This window comes from Pundamilia nyererei, unplaced genomic scaffold, assembly GCF_000239375.1.
Source record: "Pundamilia nyererei isolate P.nyererei 1_Seehausen unplaced genomic scaffold, PunNye1.0 scaffold00019, whole genome shotgun sequence".
NCBI classification, from domain to species: Eukaryota; Metazoa; Chordata; class Actinopteri; order Cichliformes; family Cichlidae; genus Pundamilia; species Pundamilia nyererei.
In genome coordinates, this window is record NW_005187420.1 from 2,562,862 (window position 1) to 2,584,050 (window position 21,189).

Consider the following 21,189-nt stretch of genomic DNA (forward strand, 5'->3'; position numbering starts at 1 on the left):
ACACACACACACACACACACACACACACACACACACACACACACACACACACACACACACACACACACACACACACACACACACACAAAGAAAGACTGAGCATGCTCTAAGATCCCTCATATAAGGGGTAACAGAAGTCACATGACTGAATGATGATGGTGCTGGTTACAGACGTGCGGCTCATAAATTCAATGCTTCTCATATTAGCGCCATAAATCCTGCGATTGCTGCTCGTTACACACTGAAGCGGCATCACTGTGCACACACATCCTAAATCTCGCCGTATCAGCACTCAATGTTGGGATGTTGTGCAAAATGCAAAGAAAGCCGAGATGGAGCCACGATTTTTTATTGATAACAGTAAATGTTTTTAAAGGTTGAACTACAGCAGGGCAGCTGTAGCACTCAGGACCTGCTGGCAGGGCGCTTTCACCGAGACTTTCACTGAAAAAGACGTCTGTTTGGAGGCAGCACGTGTTCCTCAAAAATGGAAATGTATTTAAATCCCCGTTTCTCGTCGTTACCTCGTATATGGTGAACTGCGTCCGCAGGTCTGGCTCCGTCCCCTTGTTGTTCATGTGTTTGCGGATGACGGCCTCCATCCCCAGCAGCTCCAGCTTGTCCGTCACATCGTAGAACGAGTCCTGGTCCGGGAGCGCCACCAGAGTCTGAGAAGCACACGGAGGAGTGAGTTTGTACTTCCCAACTTCTGACCTTCTCGCTTACATTTGGAAATTTTGCTTACCTTGTTGATGAGTGTCATGGCAAACACGAGCAGCTCCGTGTCGGCGCCGTTCCTCTCCTCCAGGACCTCCATCATATAACTCCATGGCTTCACAGCTGCCAGACACACACAAAAACACCTGATCATCATACGGCTGAGCACCTGGTGAAGCTACCCACGTCACATTCAGGGCATCCGTCAGAGGAAGAGGTGATAGGTCACATGGAGCAGCTAATGAGAGTAAACGTTACAGACCGGTTATATGTGATCTTACATAAAACCATCATCTGCGTTTTTGTGCGCACCTCTCTGTCCAGCCACGGTGTTGACGGCTCTGATGAGCAGAGGACTGTTGGACTCTGAGTACTCCACGAAGACGATGAGCAGCTTCAGGGCAGTTTTCACCACCAGGCGAGACTAAAACAGAAAAACGTGTTGAGTGTTTGACCAGCAGGTGGCGTCGCACCGCTGCTCTGAGGTCCGAGGACTCACCGAACTTCCCGTCAGCGTGTACAGCCACTGCACCGTCTCGTTGTGGTTGATCACTCCGTTCATGCCGTCCACAAACAGCATGATCTGACTGAGAGCTGAGGACACACAGACAGATGGATGAGCGCTGGCGTTTCCACAGGAGGCTCCAGCAGCTGCAGACTATAATCTGCAGCGCTGACTCAGCTTTCTGTGGGTTTGCTGGACTTGTGAAGCCGAAGCTCCGTTTCCATTCTGACCGAACACGAGAGCATGCGCCGATCCGAGCACGCGGCCCCAGGTCTGCGCTTCTGCGCTGGCGCCGTCGGCACGTTCCCAGCGAAAGCGCCAAGTTTCACTGCTGCCACTGTTTGCGTTCCTGTCATTTGGGTGAAATTGTGCCTGCCGGGCAGAAAGTGCTGCAGCTGACACAATAATTTACACATTTGTGCTTCTGGGCTTGTTTTTCCTTTTCCAGTTATACTAAAAGCTTCCAGCTGATCCAAAATGCTGTAATTCAAAGTAACCTCAGTAAGCTTTCCAGCAAATCTCACCATTAAAAAACACACAACACACATCTACACTTTGCATCAACTGAACCAATATTCGAGTTCGTCTACTGTAACCTTCTGATATTAAATTTAACTAAATCAATTTTCCTGTTAAACTGAAGCTGGTGTTAATGTTCCTGTGTCACTGTAGATCTCCTAAACGCCCGAGCAGGTGGATTACCTGCAGGATTATGAGCTGCGTTAACTAAATAGTCCTACAGTTAAACACAAACCTTCACATCAGGCACGTTCACTGAGTGAATATCTGCTTCAGACAGGCTTCTCACAGATCTGTGTTCAGCCGTGTGACAGCTCAGGCACGATGAAGTTAGAGGAGCGTTTTTGGGATTTACAAATGCTTTTTCGCCTTATGTGATTGACCTCTGTGCTCTGAGCATCTCTGTGCACACGCAAACATTCAAAGGTTTCACAGCCTCCCTTTAATCCTCAGAGTCGGTGGAGTCTCACCTCTCAGGATGTAGTTCTGGTAGTTGTGGTCGGCCTCCGCCCCGACTTTAATGAAACACGTCAGCCCGTCAGAGGCCACGAACTCTGGAACCAGGTCTTTATCATCCTACAGACAGAAAAGACTCGTTTAGGAGACCGTTCCAGCCGGTGTTACAGAGACGGAGCTCCTGCTGCAGAGGCAGTCACACTGCAGCTTGTTTTTAATACTGAAGTCAGACCTTCGTTCCCTGAGGTTAGCCTGCAAGGCAGCGGCTCCTCACAGGTAACAACAGCTCGCACAGACAGAAGCATGAAGCAACACATTAATATGTCAACAGTTAATCTCAAGAACTTCAGGCCAGTTTATGTGCTGACCTTCAGAGTCTGTCGTTTCACAGATATGGCTCATGTGACTTTTGTGCTGTATGTGTTTATATTATCTTTGCTGATGGATTAATATAGAAACAGGATGTCCCTGCAGCTGCTTCTCAGGGTGAAGCCAGTTTCTCATATAATAATCAAATATTTCCTCATATTTTGCCTTTAAAATGCCAGTGCTGCAGCGTGGGGAAGGCAAGTGTGGGAACGTGGTGTTGAAGTGTATTGTTATGCCTCGAAGTGGCCTCGAGCAGTAGGAAGCCACTCGCTGATGAACTTTGATCAGGAACACCAAACTCAGCTCCTGCAGTCACTTGTTTTCCTAACGTGTGCGTTCTTGTGAGTCTGACTTTGTGTCAGAGTCAGCTGCAGTTACAACATTCATGCCAACGGCCACTGAAGAAATCTGAAGACTGTCTCATAATTACCAGATATTACAGGAACCAGCAGCAGTGTGACCTGTGTGACCCATTTCCTTTAATCATGCAGGATAAACAGATCCGAGAGGGTTGTTCGAATTTTTGTTTGAAGCTTTAAACAGCTGGTTTGCATTTAAGACGTTTTTACATCATCGTTAGCCAAAGACACTACATCAGGTGGCTGCCATTAATTATTTCCACTTTTAGAGGAGTTTTTTTTTCTAATGTTAATCAGAATAAACCTAAAAAAATCCACATAGAAACCAGAGAAACTAAAACTACAGCCACAGAGCAAACAACAGGTACAGGCGTCTCCCAGGCTCTAGCTCAGACTACTAGACTAGTCCCCAACCTTTTTTGCGCCACGGACCGGTTTATGCCCGACAATATTTTCATGGACCGGCCTTTAAGGTGTCGCGGATAAATACAACAAAATAAAACTAGTACCGGTACTGAAAAAAAGGAGATTTATTTATAACACACGTAAAAAGACCCAGGAAAACCGAGTTAACGATAAAAACGATAACAAAATAACGCTGAAAACTGATAAAAACCCTGAAAACCAGACATTTCACACCTGAGCCTCAACTCTCGTGGCCCGGTACCAAAGACTCATGGACCAGTACCGGTCCGAGGCCCGGGGGTTGGGGACCGCTGTACTAGACGAATGCAATCACGACCTCAGCTGAAAAGAAGTACAGTATTTTTTGGACTATAAGGCACATTAAGCAAAACAAAACAGTCAGATAAGTCAACTTTACTCAACTTGTTCTTTTTGCTTCTTTTACTTCTGTACCATTGATTCATTAATGCTGAATTCTCTGGCAGCTGCTCTATTCCCATGTTGTTGCAGTATATTAATGACTAACCTGGTATTGTGGATGAATAATCTCAGTTGTTCTCCTGACTGAAGTTTGGTCCGTTTACAGCATCCTGCCATGTGATTGCATTTGTCCCTAACCATCGGGAACCCTCGAGTTCACTTTTATCCAGTGGAAAAGTGTTGGTGTTCGTCCTCCAGCTTCACTGCGTTTATGTTATGCTAACATAGCTGTGTTGCTAGCGATCACGTAGCACATCATTATATACCAGCTAGCCCAACTTCAGTAACCCTACAAACGTCACTGCTGTTTAGTTTCCTGTCTTCATTTATGTTGGAAGTGATAGCAGAGCTGTACGTTTGAATTGTTTCACAAATCTCTCAGTCAGAACATGCTATATCATGCTTAGGTGGAAGCTAGCGAGTTAACTTCCTGCCAACGTCTAACTCCATTAAATTGAATAAATTCTGTTTTCATGGATGCCTGGATGTTAAACTTAATTGTTACACCTGGTAGAGCAGCAACGCTGATCATTTTATTAAAGACAAAAGAAATTGCACAGGTTTTACCTTTCAGTGATGCTGCAGTGTTTTGGACCTGAAAGGACGGAGTTTAGGACCCAGATTACTCTGGGAGACTCCTGACTATGGTAGCTGTAGTGCTCTGACAATCCATCAAGCAGTGCAGCTCCTAGCTTACTAAAGTCTTACCAAAACATTTGACAGATTGTTAAGCGCCGTGTAGCACAAAAAATCGGTTCTAGGTCAGTGAGCACAACCAGAATTCATACATAAGGTGCACCGGATTATAAGGCGCACTGTCGATTTTTGAGAAAATTAAAGGATTTTAAGTGCGCCTTATAGTGCGGAAAACACGGTAAAATCATTTCACGTGAGTGTAAGCTGAGCTGTGCTTAAACGAGAAGTATGGTTCTGACAGGTGAGCGTGTTACCTGGAAGAGCTGTTTGAGAGAGAAGAGGGACCGCCGGAGTTCTGGACCCTGGGAGTTGTAAAGTTTCTCTGAAACACAAGGACAGATGCAGGAAGTCACTTCATAACCAGTGGTGACATAAAAACGTCAATACTGTGGAAGTACCACAAGCCTGACTTCAAGTTTTAAGCACAGCACTTAGTACTTAACCTAACTTAACCTACAAAGCTTCCCTTAAACAGAGGATGGAGATGGGGGGGCTAAAAACAACAATTTCCAGTTTTTTTACCCCCTACCACAGCCTCTGATTTTCTCAGTATCAATGGTATGTTTGAAATGTAGCCGTTCAAAAGAAAAGCCTCATTTCTGATGACACAACAGTTTAAGTGAATCTAAACCAAAATATCGTTCAAATATCATCAATTGCACAAAATCCTCAAACACTCCTTTTACTTTCATTTAAACACAGTGAATCTCTGCAGAGAGCTGAGCAGGAATGACTGATTTCCACTTAGATGAACATTAAGCGTCTTTACTGCTCTTAAACACAGACTACACCTGTGCAGGTGATGTGCACGTACAGATCTCTTTAATCCAGGAGGAGTGGTGCAGGTTTCTGAAATTTGAGTCAGGTCAGATCAGGACTCTCAGGTCCACGACAACACAAACACGAGCAATCAGAAAACAAACAAACCTGCAGTTCATCAAACAAACAGCAGGTGGTGCAAAGAAGCTACAGCAGAAGAGACCACACTCATTAAAAAGCTCAATTAAAATGTGCGTTTTCTGACTCCATTTCCACTGCTCAGTGCACCAACCACAAGCATCTTACAACCAGAATGAATGAGTGAGCCCCTGCAGTTTCAGTTGCATGCTCTGCCTTTAAGCACACTTTGGAATTTCTGTGTGAAACTTGACATTCTGCCCGTGTTAGCCAGTAACTGCTGTTTCAGTTGTAAACAGCACTCAGTCTATAGGAGTGAGCTTGCACTAGTCTCTGCTCAGTTTCATGGTCATGGTCGGTCAGCGACACTGTCATCCACCTGTATGCAAAGCTCCACCAAGGCTCAAATTTTCCTCCACGACAGATGCAAATGGCGTCAAAAAGCATCAAACTGACGTCTCACAATTTTTCGTTACCTTCTTCTGTGAATTTATGAAACTGTAACACAAAATTAAAGATCAAAGTCAATATCTGGCTCTGAATCAGCTACAATGTAACCAAGACAGACTTCTCAGAAAATTTCATGCAAATCGCTTCATAATCCTAATTACAAACAAGCTGAACCAATCCCGTGTCCTCTTTGGTGACACCAATGACCCCATAAATCTGTGTTCTGACCTTGTTTTGGGGAGCCGGGAGAGGACTTCCTTTCTACTTTTTATTTATTTTTTTAATCTCCCATTAGATGGAGCCTTAGCTTTTTTCTTACAGCAGAACCATAATTAATATGTTCAGGTTTTACTGGTTTCCAGAGTCTGACTGGACCACTGCAGGTTGTGGAAACACTGCCCCCTGTCCTGCAGGCGGCCTCGTAACCACGTGTGAACCTTCAGGCTCAGGCCTCTTGAGACTGGCACCAAAAATGAGTCAATCCCCACAGACTCCCAAAAAAATCCAACTTCAGCATTAAAAGGCATATTTATAGCCTGGTACAAAATAAATGCATAGTTTCCACTTTAATCACAACAGGACCTTTTTAAAAACACCTGTTTTGGTCAAATCTTACATTTAAGGGCTTGGCTGCTTTGATTGTGCCGCTGTGATGATACAGGGAGCTGTAACTGCTACACCTCTGAACCGGGCCTCCACACCATGTTTTAGGAGCAATTATCTGACAATAAGTCTGCTTTCTGTTACAGCTCGTCTAAGAAGTTTGTGCTTCGGTCTCGCATGCACCTGAGAGCTGCGTGCATCTGTTATATACCAGTCAGACACTTTTGGTTGCAATGCGATTTGTGTGTCCACTCAGAGTACTGACCTTAAAGGTCAACACTGTCTGGGACATTAGAAACGTATCAGCATCGTGCTCAGAGACGTCTCCTCTATTCCTCAAGAGCTCTGGGAAATAATCTCAATCTGATGCTGAAGCTAAATAAACTGGAGACAGTTTGAGTGAAAGTAGAGAAACAGAACTGATTATAAGAGTTCATGAGAAACTGACTCTGGAACACAAATCAAAGCAAGGAAAAAAAAAGGATATGAAACAGAAATAAATAGAAACACGCAGTAACCAGGGCCTATCGCAGAGGGAGGAAGTCACGGAAGGTGTACGTCGCTACAGCCACATAAACATAAATCACTCCTGAATGGCCCGCGATCACCAGCAGCCGCTCGTGCACAAATACTGACTGATCGATTTTATACAAGTGTGATTGGCTGGCAGCTATGACATCTAACCAAAACAAGGAAGTTCAGTGTTTACACGTCAGACAGTTAAGTGCCTCTTTAATGATGAGGGATGTTTGCATGTTATCAAAACACAATCGTGCACAGAGTTCTCTTCAGACGGAGACGGATGTCAGGTGGACGAGCGTGGAGACACATTTCCTCCATCGCCCTCGGCGCTACAGTGACGCCAGCCCTGCAGAAATAACAGGGGCTTAATAGAAACTTGTGACGAACAGCTTTGCAGCCTGATGTTAAACAGCTGGAGAAATATTTCACCGGACGGCGTGACATTTCTAAATCTGACAGAGCCATCCAGAAAAGCTGCTCGTCAGCACGATCAGAAGAAAGCGTCGCAGGAGCGATTCCCGACACCTGCAGGGAAAGTGAGGACACACACCTGCAACGGCCACTTTCATCGGTTTGCATCTGCACTGAGTTTGTACGATGTAATAGCCAGCCTGCAGTTGGCATGGCAACAATCACAACAACAAGATAGAGGATGTTGTGTGTTTGTTGCGAGTCCTGGTTTTAAGATGGTGACAGAGTTGACAGTGGGGTTTCCACCAGAAATATTATGAAGCTTTGAAAGCTTCTACCAGCTACCAGCACTACTTCGACTAAACTGCTTAATTTAAAGGTGACATCTTAATTTATTTAGAAAAAGAAAAAAAAAATCCACTATGCAGGTGTCCAAAAGGCAAAAATGGCCACAAAATCTTGGACATGACTGTAATTCGGGACTATTTTCTGTCGCGGATGCGTACAGATATAGAAGATAAACCTGAATGGTCACGCTCAGGGGGCATCTCTTATCTTAGCTCCTGTCTCTTTAAGGCGACACATGAAAAGCTCCAGCTGTTCTGATTGGTCAGCTGGTTACAGCATACTGTGACCCTGATTTCTTTAGGAGCTTCTGGTTGGTAACCAACGTGCACAATGATAGGAGAATCAGAACCAGGACAAGTAACACCTCCTGTAGAAGTCCCTCTGTTACTCGGTCACCGATCTCTGATGGTTTGCAGTGAGATGATTTGTTCTTCCCCAAACTTTGCTCCTGTGTCTCACATTAAAGCTGCAGCTGGTGTGTTCGTCTTTCAGAGGCTCAACTGAAACTCCTCAGTGGGCAGAGGCGACTTATCATTTCAAACTAAATTACAGCTGACAGATGAATAGTTGGTGATATTTCAGACAAACAGAATGAGGGAGATTACAGAGGTGCAGACACAGGCAGGCGGGGGGAGGGGGCCGCTGCTGAGTTCCTGTCAGCGGACACGAACACAAATAAAGCTCAATCTGAGGAGCTTTACCAACGTCCGCCCCGACGGCCTCCTGCAGCTCTGAGGCTTAAAACAAAGGCTCCAATCAGCCCAGAGTCAGTCTGCACATCTGGGATGACAAAGATGGAGCTGAATGGAAACAAGTCCTAAAATATTTCACAACCGCTCCAGTGTTTCACCACAGAGCCAAAAATAAAAAAAGATGATGTCAGAGGGGTGAGTGTTCGCTTCACCACAGAGTCACAGGAGCCACTCTAGCTCCAGTTTGCTGAGGGAACCAATACTGGTCTTGCTCTCGAAGACTGGAGTTGGACACCCCTGCCCATCAATAATACAAAGAATAACCCAACAATCAAATAACCCCCTATGAGCAAAGACTCTGGTGACAGTGGGAATAAAAAAAACTCCCTTTTAACAGGAAGAAACCTCCAGCAGAACCAGGCTCAGGGAGGGGCGGGGCCATCTGAAGTGACTGGTTGGGGTGAGAGAAGGAAGACAGTCTGTGGAAGAGAGCTAGAGATGAATAATAACTGATGATTACATGCAGACTGGTGTGTAAGCTCATAGAGTGAAAAAGAAGCAGTGCATCATGGGAAGCCGCCAGCAGCCTACACATATTGCAGCATAAGTAAGGGAGGATTCAGGGTCACGTGATCCAGGCTGTGCTCTCACCTATGTGTGCGTTCAATACTTTTAATTATGTACTACAAATATTAGAAGACGTGTCATATTTTTAATGACTGGCTGAGGAAGACCATGAAAATCAGACGCCGCCCTGTGTCACAGCTCAGGCCCAACATGCTCCTGTACTTGATCCCACCAACAATATGTTAGCCTAATGCTGAAGAGGCAGAGTGGGGAGCAGCAGGCTGGAGGCGTACTAAGAGCATGAATCCTGAACTCAGAGAGTCAGCAGAGAAAGCCAGGCTTGTTTACTGACACAGCGAGCTGCAGTTCTGTAGCTCACATTAAGACTCAGGTAATGTTCTGACCCGGGTCAGACTGGGCTGTCCGCCCTCTGGAAGCACTGCACCGCTGCAGACCATTAACAAAGATAACCATCAGGTGGCTGCCTGCACAGTTACATGGAAACCCAACACAAATGTGGAAGACGCAATTTGAGTCAAATACAGTCCAACCGCCTCTCCCACAAAGCTGCAGTCACACCTGAGTGCAGTCAGACCTGCAAGCCTCTACAGACTCGCTTACCCTGTCAGTGACCTTGAAACCTGCCCGGCGACACGAACAGGATCAACGGGAAGTCACAGCCCCTCGTCATTTTTCGCATTAGTATTTCAGTACCCCCCCCCCAACAACAACAACCAAGTAACTTAAGCCACACAACTTCCACCCAGAAAACACTTCACCTGTAATGTGCCGATCTCCGTTCCTGGCAGTAATAAATAACACTTTTAAGCAACGTTACTGTGGATCTACCCGACACGCAGCTGGTAGATCCACAGTCAGATATTTAAGGATGGTAAAAAAAAGCAAAGCAGGCTGCAGGTTTTAATTATCTGTTCATTTAAAAAGCTGGTCAGCTTTAGCGCCCAACAAACAACAAATACTTCCTGCAAATACTAACAGAACAATACAACCCCGCCAAAATAAAGCCAACAATCAATGCCTTGCGATGATTGATGGGATGCATTTAATCCTGCTTATTTTCTCTACATTTCTATTTTTGGCACTCCGCTAGAATGACTTCATGACTGAGTTACAGCTAAAAATCCCAAAATATCATGGAGCCCGTTTGAGTAACCAGCAGTTTCTTTCTCTCACGTTTGCTCTGTTTACTATCCAGAATCAGTACTTAATATTTCCTTCTATTATGGAGCAAAAGTATTGATCTGTTATAGCAACGAGGAAGTGGTTCCATCTCTAATTATATCTTTCTACTTCCTGTCTGCACAGGAAATGAGGTTGTGTCTGCACCTGCAGTTTATCACACATATAAACAGCTTTCCATCACATTTCTAACGTGATGAAGAGATGAAGGAGCGAACTGGAGCAGTTCTCCTGCACTGACCTCAGATCAGCCCTTTAAACCTGCTGAGCTAACAAACAGCTACGACTTGTGAGCCATTTAATGCTGCATGCCATTTAGCTCCAAAGACTTTTGAAGGCGTTTTTAATCTGATGTGTGCAGTGGACACGGTCCTGCTTTGGACCTGAGTTTAAAGAACCGTTCAGTCTGCTGTATACAGCTTTCGTGTGTATCTGCAACTGTTGCAGCGCTTCGATGTAACGAAGCACACGACATGCTGTGTATCAGGTGAAAACGTGTGAGCTCCTCGTAGCTTATCCAAGATTACTTGTTGTCACTGAGAACGTCAGCACCTGTTGACAGCAGCTCAAGATAAAACGCTTAAAGTTACTTCTGTCTCTCAGAGGACCGCGAGTCACTCAGACACCCATCTTTGACCCAAGATGGCCACCAGACAGCCACAGTTTCACTGCCGCGGCCGAGCACCGAGGGGGGAACGTGCCGGGATTATAGAGAGCTATAACTGCTCTATGATGCAGCGCAGACGCAGCTGCTGAAATTCCTCCGTCCTGACTGAACTCCCACACTTAGACTGCGTGAAGGGCGAAGGATTCATGTTGCTTTTCCACCAAGATCAGACCAACTCGTTCTGACAAACAGAAAATCATTTCAAGTCTGTTTCACCCTCACGCTGGCAGCAGGGAAATAAATAAACAGGTGAAATACAAAAAAAATAAATTAAAATCAGCTGACCCACTGGTTTGCTTACATCCGTCTGACCTGATGTGAAACTTACTGAGAACCTCAGACACATTTCAGCTCTTATTTTGTTGGATTTTATTTACAAAAAAAGCATTTTAAGAGTTGAATGTAAGAACTACAGAACTGTCTCACTGGATGTCTGTTGGTTTTTAGCTACAAACTATTCACATTGTTTTATATGATCGTGAGGTTTAGACTGAAACAGCAGACTGGAAACATTATTTACAACTTTATGAATCAAATTTAAGGTTTAATATTCTTGAAGTCTTTAAGAAGTCAGACATGTTAATATGAGGCCAAATCTGAAGCTTGATTTATAGCACTGCTTTAAATCTACAGTCCAGCCTGATGTGCAGATTCACAGAGACATCAGTGCAATGCAGACTGTAACTGTGGGTCTGTCTAGTAGTAATATGAACACGGTATAATGATAACGTAAAATGACTAAGTCTCTGTGGAACAAGCTGTAACTGACAGGCTTGCTGTCCGGTCTGTCCTGAAGTCCCGAATTTTACAAAACATATTTTATCATCTGGAAAAGTTCTTTTCATGTTTGTGTGATTACGGCACTTTGGAGCAGAGGCAGTGTTGCAGTCTCCGGTTCACACCCCGTGCTCTTTCACATTAGCATGCTGGATTCCCTGCTCAGGCTCCAATTTGCTGTGCACCACGTCGGCTTTAGTAACTTCTCAAAAATGGCACATTTGGTTTGACGGTCATTCAGCAGTCCAGCTGAAGCAGTGAGTCGGGTCCCTTTCACAGAAGTTTGTCTTGTTTCCTTCAGCTGCTTTTGTTTGATTTTCTCTGTTTATTCCCTGGTAAATGTCACCTTCCTCCCTGTGAATCAGGCCCACTGAAGTGTTAATCAGTGCATCTGCATGAATGCGGATACAGCAGGCCGGAACCACGGATCTGAAGAACTGCATTCACTAACGACCATCAGAGTCTCCTTTGAGTCGAAGGAAACGTCAGACAGGCAGAGGGACACAATGGGAAGAGGTCAAACGGTGCTTTCGGTGTGTTGACGTTTCTCTCCGGCAGCAGCGAGCAGATGCAGCAGAGCACGAGCGATTCTTGTTTTGTGTAAATAAAGCTTGTTTACATCCGTCTGTCGGAGACAAAAACACATTTCTAGAGATTTATTTTTCAAGCGTTCCTCATAAATAAAGCCCATCAGACTGCAACAGCAGGGCCCTCGTTGAGCTGATTAACGAGCATGATAGCGATGACTGAAACAGAGGGACACTGGGAAGGATTCCTGTGTTTGTCCTGTGGAGACAGGAAGTGAGCTACATTATCTCAGCGTGGTATTTCCTGTTAGTGTCAGCGTTGCTAATTGAGTCCAAGCCCAAAAGGGAAGAAGCTAACTGAAATCTTCAAAAGCATAATTTACTATAAAAAGTATCAATATAAGCAAAGGCATGTGATCTCAGAGAAGCCATGATTGTAGTTTTCTCCTGACTGCATGGCGTGGAGCTCACGCTGAACACGATTCAAATAACTTTGCTTAAACTAGAAGAAAAGGATTTCCCCGAGAGACAATCAGCTCGTCAATCAGCTGGAAGGAGTCAAATAATTGTGTTTAGCTTCTTGACAATAACATTTAATGCTTTTTTGGTCCCACGTGACAGGTAACTGAACATTTTTGGGTTTTGGAAACAGGGACACGTTCCTAATTTTTTAACTTCGTATAGACAAAAGATCCAACAAGGAAGTAAAGACGGGAGTTTAATGAATTTAATGGGCAAACTCTGAGATGATATCAGGCTAACATTCACTTCTGGGATGTTTTTAGCTTTGCAGATGTGAAGATTTGATGTTTTTCCTTTGCCATTGTTTTTTCTGATGACTGGGTGGACTGAGTGGCACTTTATTCTATTTCTGACATCGACAAAGACTCTTTGCAAGAAGGAAACAATGGCTGGTTGCAAACCTCAGAGTATATTTAGAGCTGACACAGCCCAGACTCTGTTTGAAATGTACAATTATTATGAAATAAACATTTTATTTTTAAGTGACATATCTGCTGATTTTTTTCCCTCTGAATCTTTGATGCTTTTTCATTTTCCTCTCACAAAGTCAAAGACGTCATCTTGGACTTTACAGAGAAGCAGTTTTAGAAGATTTGGTAATAAACAAAATGTGATCTGAACTCATGATCAGGAACGCCAAGTAAGTGTGTCAACATCCAAGCAGCCGCCACAAAGCAGGGAAGGAAGCACAGTCAGTGCATTATTGATGACATCATCACGCCGCGAGCCAACAGGACAGAGACAGACACACAGCATTGGTGGAAAAATGGCACTATGAGCTTCATGTAGAGTCTTGTCAGGATGTGACTTTAAGGTTCAGGTTGAGACAGGTGAACAAAAAGAAACACATACATGTTTTTACCTGTAAGTTTTACAGTAGTTGGCAAAGTTAAACCTGAATCTGTGTCTAACCTAAACCCTGAAACCAGGTCTGAACCCTCCGAGGGTCCCAGTGGAAGGACGTGGCATCCTCGTAATGTGTTAATCTCCTCCTGTGGGCTTCAAACTGATCCCAGAACAGTCGTGTTGCAGTGCTATTTTACTTCATAAAGAAGCAGATAAAGAAATGGATCATTCTCAGTCTAATAAGACTGGTTCTACAGAGAGAAACAAAAGGTAAGCTCTGTGAGCTATCCGTCCTCGCTGGAGTGACAATCACAAACAAATCACAGCGAGGGTTCCAAGGAGTACACATTCTGGGAAATCCCCTCCGGAGCAGGAAGGGTGGGGTCATGCCAGGCAGCACGGGAAGGAGGGAGGGAATAAGTGGCTGACAGCGGGAACTCTGGGAAAGTTCAGCATTTCCCAGGAGAGGAGATTCTGACCAACTGAAGTCAGACCTCAGCAGCTACCAGAGAAACGGACAGTGATCTCAACAAACACATGGAAACCTCCAACAACCCAAGTCTGAAGCTGTTCACAGGATCCTGAGATTCAAAGACGCACAATAACAAAGATGCATAACAATTAAAGAGACACAAACGGAAAAAGTGCAGTTGATGAATCTCAGGGCTCCTCTGTGTCATTTAACAGCCACTGGATCCCCTGAGATCGTTTCACACTCGGCCTGCAGAACCTGATTGTTTCAAAAACGCCTTAAAGGAAATGAAAATGACAAATTTGGAGTCAGAATGATGCAAAACAAAGACGACAGAGAGACTCACTGGTCTTCTGAACAGAACTACTCCATCTACAGGTGGAAGCTTTTTGAAGAATGCATTTTAATGATGAGTTTATGGCAAAACACAGTGCCACTAAACACAGTTATGTGTAGTTTATGAGTGCGATTGTCTCAGGATGTCCTCTGGGTCATTTGACTGGAACACAGTCTCTCCCGTTTCTCACTCTGCCTGCAGAACTTTCCAGCATTGTTTCAAAACTCTTAAAGAAAATGAAAGCGAAGGCTTTCTACCTCCGGCTCCGTCCTTTCTGACGCTGGCGTGTCCAGCTGCTGCGAGCAGCAACACCACAGGCGCAGATAAGGGCAGAAAAGGGCTAAAAATAAAAACCCCAAAACCAGAGTGGAGCTTTGGTCTGCTGGGATGAAAATAGCTACAAACACAGAAGTGTTCAGTGAACCGCCGAGAGGCTCGGAAGACCATCGTGCCCAAAGCCAAGACACAGTCAGCAACAATAAATAATGAGCCACACGCAGAGCAAGAGTGCAGATGAGGTGAATCCGCTCAGTTTGAGCTGCTTCATGTTGTCTGTATTCACTGGTGTACACCACTCTGGAAAGGTTTTAAGTAACAACCACAGGGAGGCTTTTAGACCGCGACGTGAACGCAAACACGCAACCAAATTTCCATTTACACCACATCAGGATCGAACTGTAGAAATAAATAATAATAATAATAATAATAATAGATTGCATTTATATAGTGCTATTCGGGGCCCTCAAAGCGCTTTACAATGCCACTATTCATTCACTCTCACATTCACACACTGGTGGAGGCAAGCTACAGTTGTAGCCACAGCTGCCCTGGGGCAGACTGACAGAAGCGAGGCTGCCATATTGCACCATCGGCCCGTCTGGCCAACACCAGTAGGCAACAGGTGAAGTGTCTTGCCCAAGGACACAACGACCGAGCCGGGGCTCGAACCGGCAACCTTCCGATTACAAGACGAACGCCCAGATTTATTTTACACAAACTGCTCTGGTGTATAAACAGACACTGTCCTTATTTTAACATGGACAACCCCCGCCTAATATGCATTTACTTCTTTGCATATACGTCATTCTCATATTGAAATATTGACGTCCGTAATATCGTCCTCAGGAAGTTCTCTTAAAGACAGTGGAGCCAAAACTGCTTATTTCAGACAGAATGAACTGATAGGTTCAGTATAAAATAAAGTTTTATTTTATTTATGAGTAGCAAAGTATGCAAAGCTACTATATACTAGTCAGCGACTAAAAATATAAAGCTGGAAACCGGGACAACGGGTCCCCAAATGTGTTCCTGACAGACAGACAGCAAATACAACAAAGTGACCAACAATAAAAGCAGGTGGTGCAGATCTCTTGTCCTTATATGCCCTCATTTAATGTTCATGTTTCTTTTTTCACTTGAACACCAGAAAGTGAGAGCCAATCAGAAAGTTAATTTAAAGTGGGCGGGGCTAAACTGGCTCATTTCAGACAAAGGATGAACTCAGACAGAGCAAGGCCCAATGTAAGATGATTAAGGAGGGTTATGATCTGCGACTCATGCAGAGCTATTCTAGTAGGGCCCTCTAATAGCGTTACATAAATGACTTCCTGTTTGACTCACAATTAAACAACATGACTAAGAAGAAAAAGCCAGCTGGTGTCCAGAGATGAGACTCATTAACCTGCAGAACCCAGAGAGCCGGTCTTTAAACGATCAGCAGCAGGCTGAAGCACTTTAAACCGCGCTCTCCGTTTATAAACAACAACAAACAATAGAGTATAAATAGATCACCCAGCCTCTTTGTTTACAAACAATAAAAAGTTAAATATTTGCAGGCTCTGCCCCTCGCTGAGCTCCTCGGGGATTTCTGATGATTACCAGTCATGAGCCGGTCTATGAGCCGTTCAGCACGCAGCCACACCCAGCATGCACCTGCTGCAGCCCGGTGGCTGTGTTTGATTTGGATCCATCAGTGTGTGCACCGGATGGTGCGCTGGCAGCGATTAATTAGAGGAAGGCACAACAGTTTCTTTAAACTTATGCCAAGCTAGTGCCTCAAAATGTGCCTTCCTTTACTCTGTGCTTGCCCCCCCACCACATCCTGATAGTCCGCGCCAGGTCGTCTTTAAGTCTGCGAGTAGGTGTGTCACTTCCATCACGGTGCTGACAGATGAGAAACCTTAAAGTTTAAAACTTATACTATCTGATAGCTTTGAGGAAAATAAAACAAACAGGTTTGATCATGCTGACCACCAACAGGAACAGCAGGCTTCATATTACAGGTCTCATGCTTAGGTCTGCTCCACGTGACTGTGGAGGTTTAAAACTGGTACAACAACACCCCTGACAATCAGAGGTCAGAGGTCACGGAAGGAATATAACCAGACACGCAGTGAGTAGAGGAAACGAGAGCAAAGGGAAGCTTTTAGAGATGGCATGAAAAGGTAAATCAAAGCACAGGATGTACAGAAAGTGCTAATACTGCCGTGACTGATAACTGATTCGCTTCACTCGCTTGTTCCCAGTGAGCTCAGATGTAAACTGGTTTATGTGAAAACATTTAAATAAATCAGAGGGGTAGACTGATGTTCAACACAGCCAGGCTCTCCTTGCGTTAGCTGGCTCGACAAAACCTAAAATCATATTTGAGATAACGGTGCGATGATAGTGGTTATCATCTCTCTCTGCTAATCCCTGCATCCTGGGTGGCTGTAGCCCAGGAGGCGGAGCAGGTCATCTGCTAACCAGAAGGTTGGTGGGTTGATTTGATCCAGTCTGCGTGCCAAATATCCTTGGACAAGATACTAACCCAGAGTTACTACAAATGTGTGAATGTTAGATAGAAAGCACTGACATAGAAAAAGTCGATAAAGAACATAAAAATAAAAATGTAACAGAGGTTCATACTGCAGAAAATCATCAATCTGGTGATTACAGAGTTGCACAGAGCAGATAAAAAAAAACAAAACCTTTTAATTCGAGGTAAACACTCCCACTGGTGACGGCTAAAACTTAATATTTAAATGGATCCAGTTTAAACTTGCTGTCCTGCAGCCTAATAAAGGAGATGACTGCACAGGTGTTCCTGATGGTTTCTGTGATTTCAGCAGCGTGAAAGCGATGAAGAGTTTAATTTTATGCACACAATAAGTATCAGAACATTTAAATACTTCCTGCATCACCAACTCCGTACATGCACAGCTCACTGACAAGTTTGCACTCTAAGTTTATAGCTGGTGCCATGTTAGTAAGGTACAGGTGAAATGGAAAGCCTGAAGATAACCTGATCCCAACCAGCTCCTGCATTCAGCGCGAGTTACCACAGGGATCTAAGACGGTAAAAACCACAGAAAGCTCCGACTTTAACCTCGACATGACTCGCGATAGCATTACTCTCGCTTGTCAAATACACTCCTCGGGACTGAAACGAGACCAGCAGGAGCCACGACTTCATTCCGTTTCGGAAGATGAAATGGGCGATAAACGAGGCTGCTGTGAGGAAAGCGCTGGATGAAATGAGTGATATCATCAGGAGATCCACAATATTTCCTAACACAGTCCTGACACTCTTCAACATGCCCGCGCTCCTCCTCCTGTTGTAAACGTAACCAGGACGAGTCCGGACAGGAGCTCGTCTTCTCAAGCCGATCCGTTTCCATGGAAACCTCAATGGGAGATTTTTTTCTGGTCTTAAAAATGTCTGCAGTGTCAGACTTTAGTTGGAGCTCGCCTGAAGTGAAAAGAGTCATGCTAATCCTGTCTTACTCACATTTACATGCAGCAGTGAGCTCCCTGTGGGGTCAGTCTGCAGGAAACTACATTTCCCAAAATGCACTTAAAACCATGAAGCTTTTAAAGACTTTCAGCCTTCCAGCAGCCTGCTCAGAGGACACCTCTGATCCCTGTAAACAAGCTTCAGAGGAGCTACTGCTAACCTTTCCCGATGTTCAGCACCTTCAACAAATAAAACAACAGCCGAGTAAAACTCTAAACCTGAGCTCCACTTCATGTGGAGAAAGTAACCGCCGTATTTTCTAAGCTGCAGACTCAGAGGGAGGAAATCCTCCCAGCTGAGTGAAACACGTCACCGTGGTGGAAGATGGCGAGAGTTTCCCCTGAGTCATCACTCCTGTGCTGCAGGAGAGGACGGAGGGAAAAAGTAAAGCAGAAGACTGAGGACATAATTACCCAGGATGGAGTGAACACGAACAGAGAGCTGAGTCCTCAGAATCAGGATGGGCTTCCTTCCTTTCCTGTGGAAAAATAAGAAACCGTTTGAGTTCAGAACAAAAAACAGTCACGACTCCGAGTTCAGGTTCAGTCAGAGCAGCCAGCTCCGTGACAGACATCTAACCAGATTAACTTTTGTGTAATCGAATCATCGTACGAGAGGGACATGGCACTCAAAGAGTCCCGAGTTGGCATATTTGAGAGAACACAGAGTCAGTAAAGATGATGGAAGAACCACCTCCAAAGTGGGTTTAAGTGGGTTTTATCAGATCTGAGTGCAGTTTTCACAAAGCTTCTACAAGGAGTCCTGATCCACTGTCAGTGTGATCAGTGTGTGCAGACAGCTGGTCTGAGGTGATCCCAGAACAGCTAAGTTTCCACATACAGTCAGACTGCGGCATGCTGGGATTAGAGTATGGAAAGAACGACAGCATGAAGGTATGGAAAGAATGAGAGCGAGAAAGAAGGAGAAACAGGAGAAGGGAAGATGTAAAGGTGGGCGTGTTTGTCTGGAGGCTAAAAGAAGAATACGTTTTTCAGACGCTCGTACAGCATCGCACAGTTTACACTGCTGGACACACACAGTCACCAAGCAGCTATAATGTGTTTCAGTTCCACATCACTGAAATGAATGTGATTCTTCACAGAAAGAAGATCCAGTCTGAGGCCTGGATTTGAACCCAGCTTCCTCCCACAGTCCAAAGACCTGCATCGGGCTAGGAAAACCAACCATAGGTGTGCAGGGTTATCTGTGCACTTTAGTCCTGTGACAGACTGACCTGTCCAGGGTGTCCCGGGCCTCCTGCCCCGTGACAGCTATGATAGGCTCAACCGCCTCCTAACCCTGAATGGGATAAGTGGAAGAAAACTTATCCCACTAATTCTACTCCTTTTAGCCATTATTTTGATTATTCATATTTCTATTACCTCTACCAAGGAAGTTGTGTTTTTGGTGCTCCTGTCTGTAGACACGAAGTTTTGATCGGTGACGAGCGGGGTCATGTTAACAATTGATTAAAAAATGGCCTCCATCCCCCGAGGTCTTTGTGGTTAACTTCATGATTTATTGGCTGAAAATTGACGACAACTTACAAGCGTGCTGTCTGTTGGCAACATGTGAAAAGTAAAAATTTAAAATATCACCTTCAAGGTCAACAGAAGGTCAAAGCGATGATGCCATACAGAGTGATTTAAACCCATGTTTCTGACTCAGACAACGTTTACGTGCACAGGGATTCTAAATATCACTCTGGACCTCTGAGCTTCAGATGTACATTTTAAAATTATTATTATTTTTATATAAAATAAAATAGCATTAATAATTACAATAATTACATTTAAAATGGTACTTCCTGTGATCTCACTTTCACACCTGCCTTTTTTAACCCCCCAGAATGTTTTACACCTTTAAAGACAGTGTTGGCAGGAGTGTATAGTATATACAGCATAAGCTCAAACTATTCCAGTGCATCTTAGCTGATGTCACAATTGGGCATCATCGTTATACTCTGAGGCACGTACGTTCTCGGGCAGCCGGTCAGTATGAAGCCGCCGCCTGCAGCGAGCAAAGCGTTTAAAGCGCCCGACGGCAAAAACTGTTTTCACTTATTTATCACTAAACGTTGTGGAGATACAGAAATTCTTTTATTGCTGCCATATAATCTGCATCATTATAACTGCATTGATAACATTCTTTACAGCATTGTTTCATCTAATAATATTTCTCACCGTATCGATACTGCATTACAGTTGTTTATTGAAGATGTTCATATGAGGATCCTTCCATTAAGTTAACTTTTATTACAAGTACGGTTGGAAGTATTTTATACACATTGCATATCTGTGCTTACTTTGAGCTGATGTTCGGTTCATTAAGGGTCTTAAGCTTCACTGGCGTGACTGTCCAGGTGATACATGCTGAGGGAAACTAGAACATAGAAGGATAGCTGCAATGCATGCTTACAGTACATGTATATAATTTAGGAATGTGTCAGGCCCACTGCTTTATAAGTGTCCACCACATGTATTTTGGTCAGAAGACATATGTTGATCTTTTCTCCGGGCTGTTTGATTGCACTTTTCTGGGGCCTCCGTGGTTTGTGACACTGCTCTGCATTGATCGATTTCGCGACAACGTGTAAACAACTTTTACTAAACAATCAATGTTACACATGTGCTATACGAACATAATTAAAATGAATAATAACAATAGTACTTTAAATTACATAAAGTGTATTACGAGTAATGGTAAACTACTATTGTTTTATAAAAGGATAAAAATGTGCTTTGTCTTTATTTTAACTTGGCTATTTTTCCCCATATTATTTTTTATTTTATTTTAATACTTCAGTATGTTGTTGACAGCGTTTGTTTTGGTCTGTGTGGGTCCAGTGCTTCTTTTTTCTGTTTGTGGGGTTACAAGGACGGCATGTCTCTGCATGACATGTTTGGCTGCAGTCATGTTCCCAATAAACACACACACACACACACACACACACACACACACACACACACACACTAACACACACACACTAAAGCTTTTCTTACGCCACATCTTCATAGAAGCTCTCCAGCTCGTCTCGCTGCTCAGCCAGAGAAGAGTCCAGGTCCAGATA

At 44.3% G+C, this 21,189-nt stretch overlaps 1 protein-coding gene across 1 annotated transcript in view; it reads right to left on the reverse strand.

The window, feature by feature from the left end:
* The window catches only part of fhod1 (formin homology 2 domain containing 1), a 47,850-nt gene that overhangs the window by 16,558 nt on the left and 10,103 nt on the right, over nucleotides 1–21,189 (reverse strand). The window contains exons 3-9 of the mRNA XM_013909099.1: nucleotides 18,533–18,597; nucleotides 4,761–4,828; nucleotides 2,212–2,317; nucleotides 1,217–1,311; nucleotides 1,030–1,141; nucleotides 746–840; nucleotides 387–668 (exon numbers count right to left, since the gene is read on the reverse strand). Coding sequence (XP_013764553.1) covers nucleotides 387–668; nucleotides 746–840; nucleotides 1,030–1,141; nucleotides 1,217–1,311; nucleotides 2,212–2,317; nucleotides 4,761–4,828; nucleotides 18,533–18,597 — 823 coding nt within the window. The remainder of the gene's footprint in view (nucleotides 1–386; nucleotides 669–745; nucleotides 841–1,029; nucleotides 1,142–1,216; nucleotides 1,312–2,211; nucleotides 2,318–4,760; nucleotides 4,829–18,532; nucleotides 18,598–21,189) is intronic.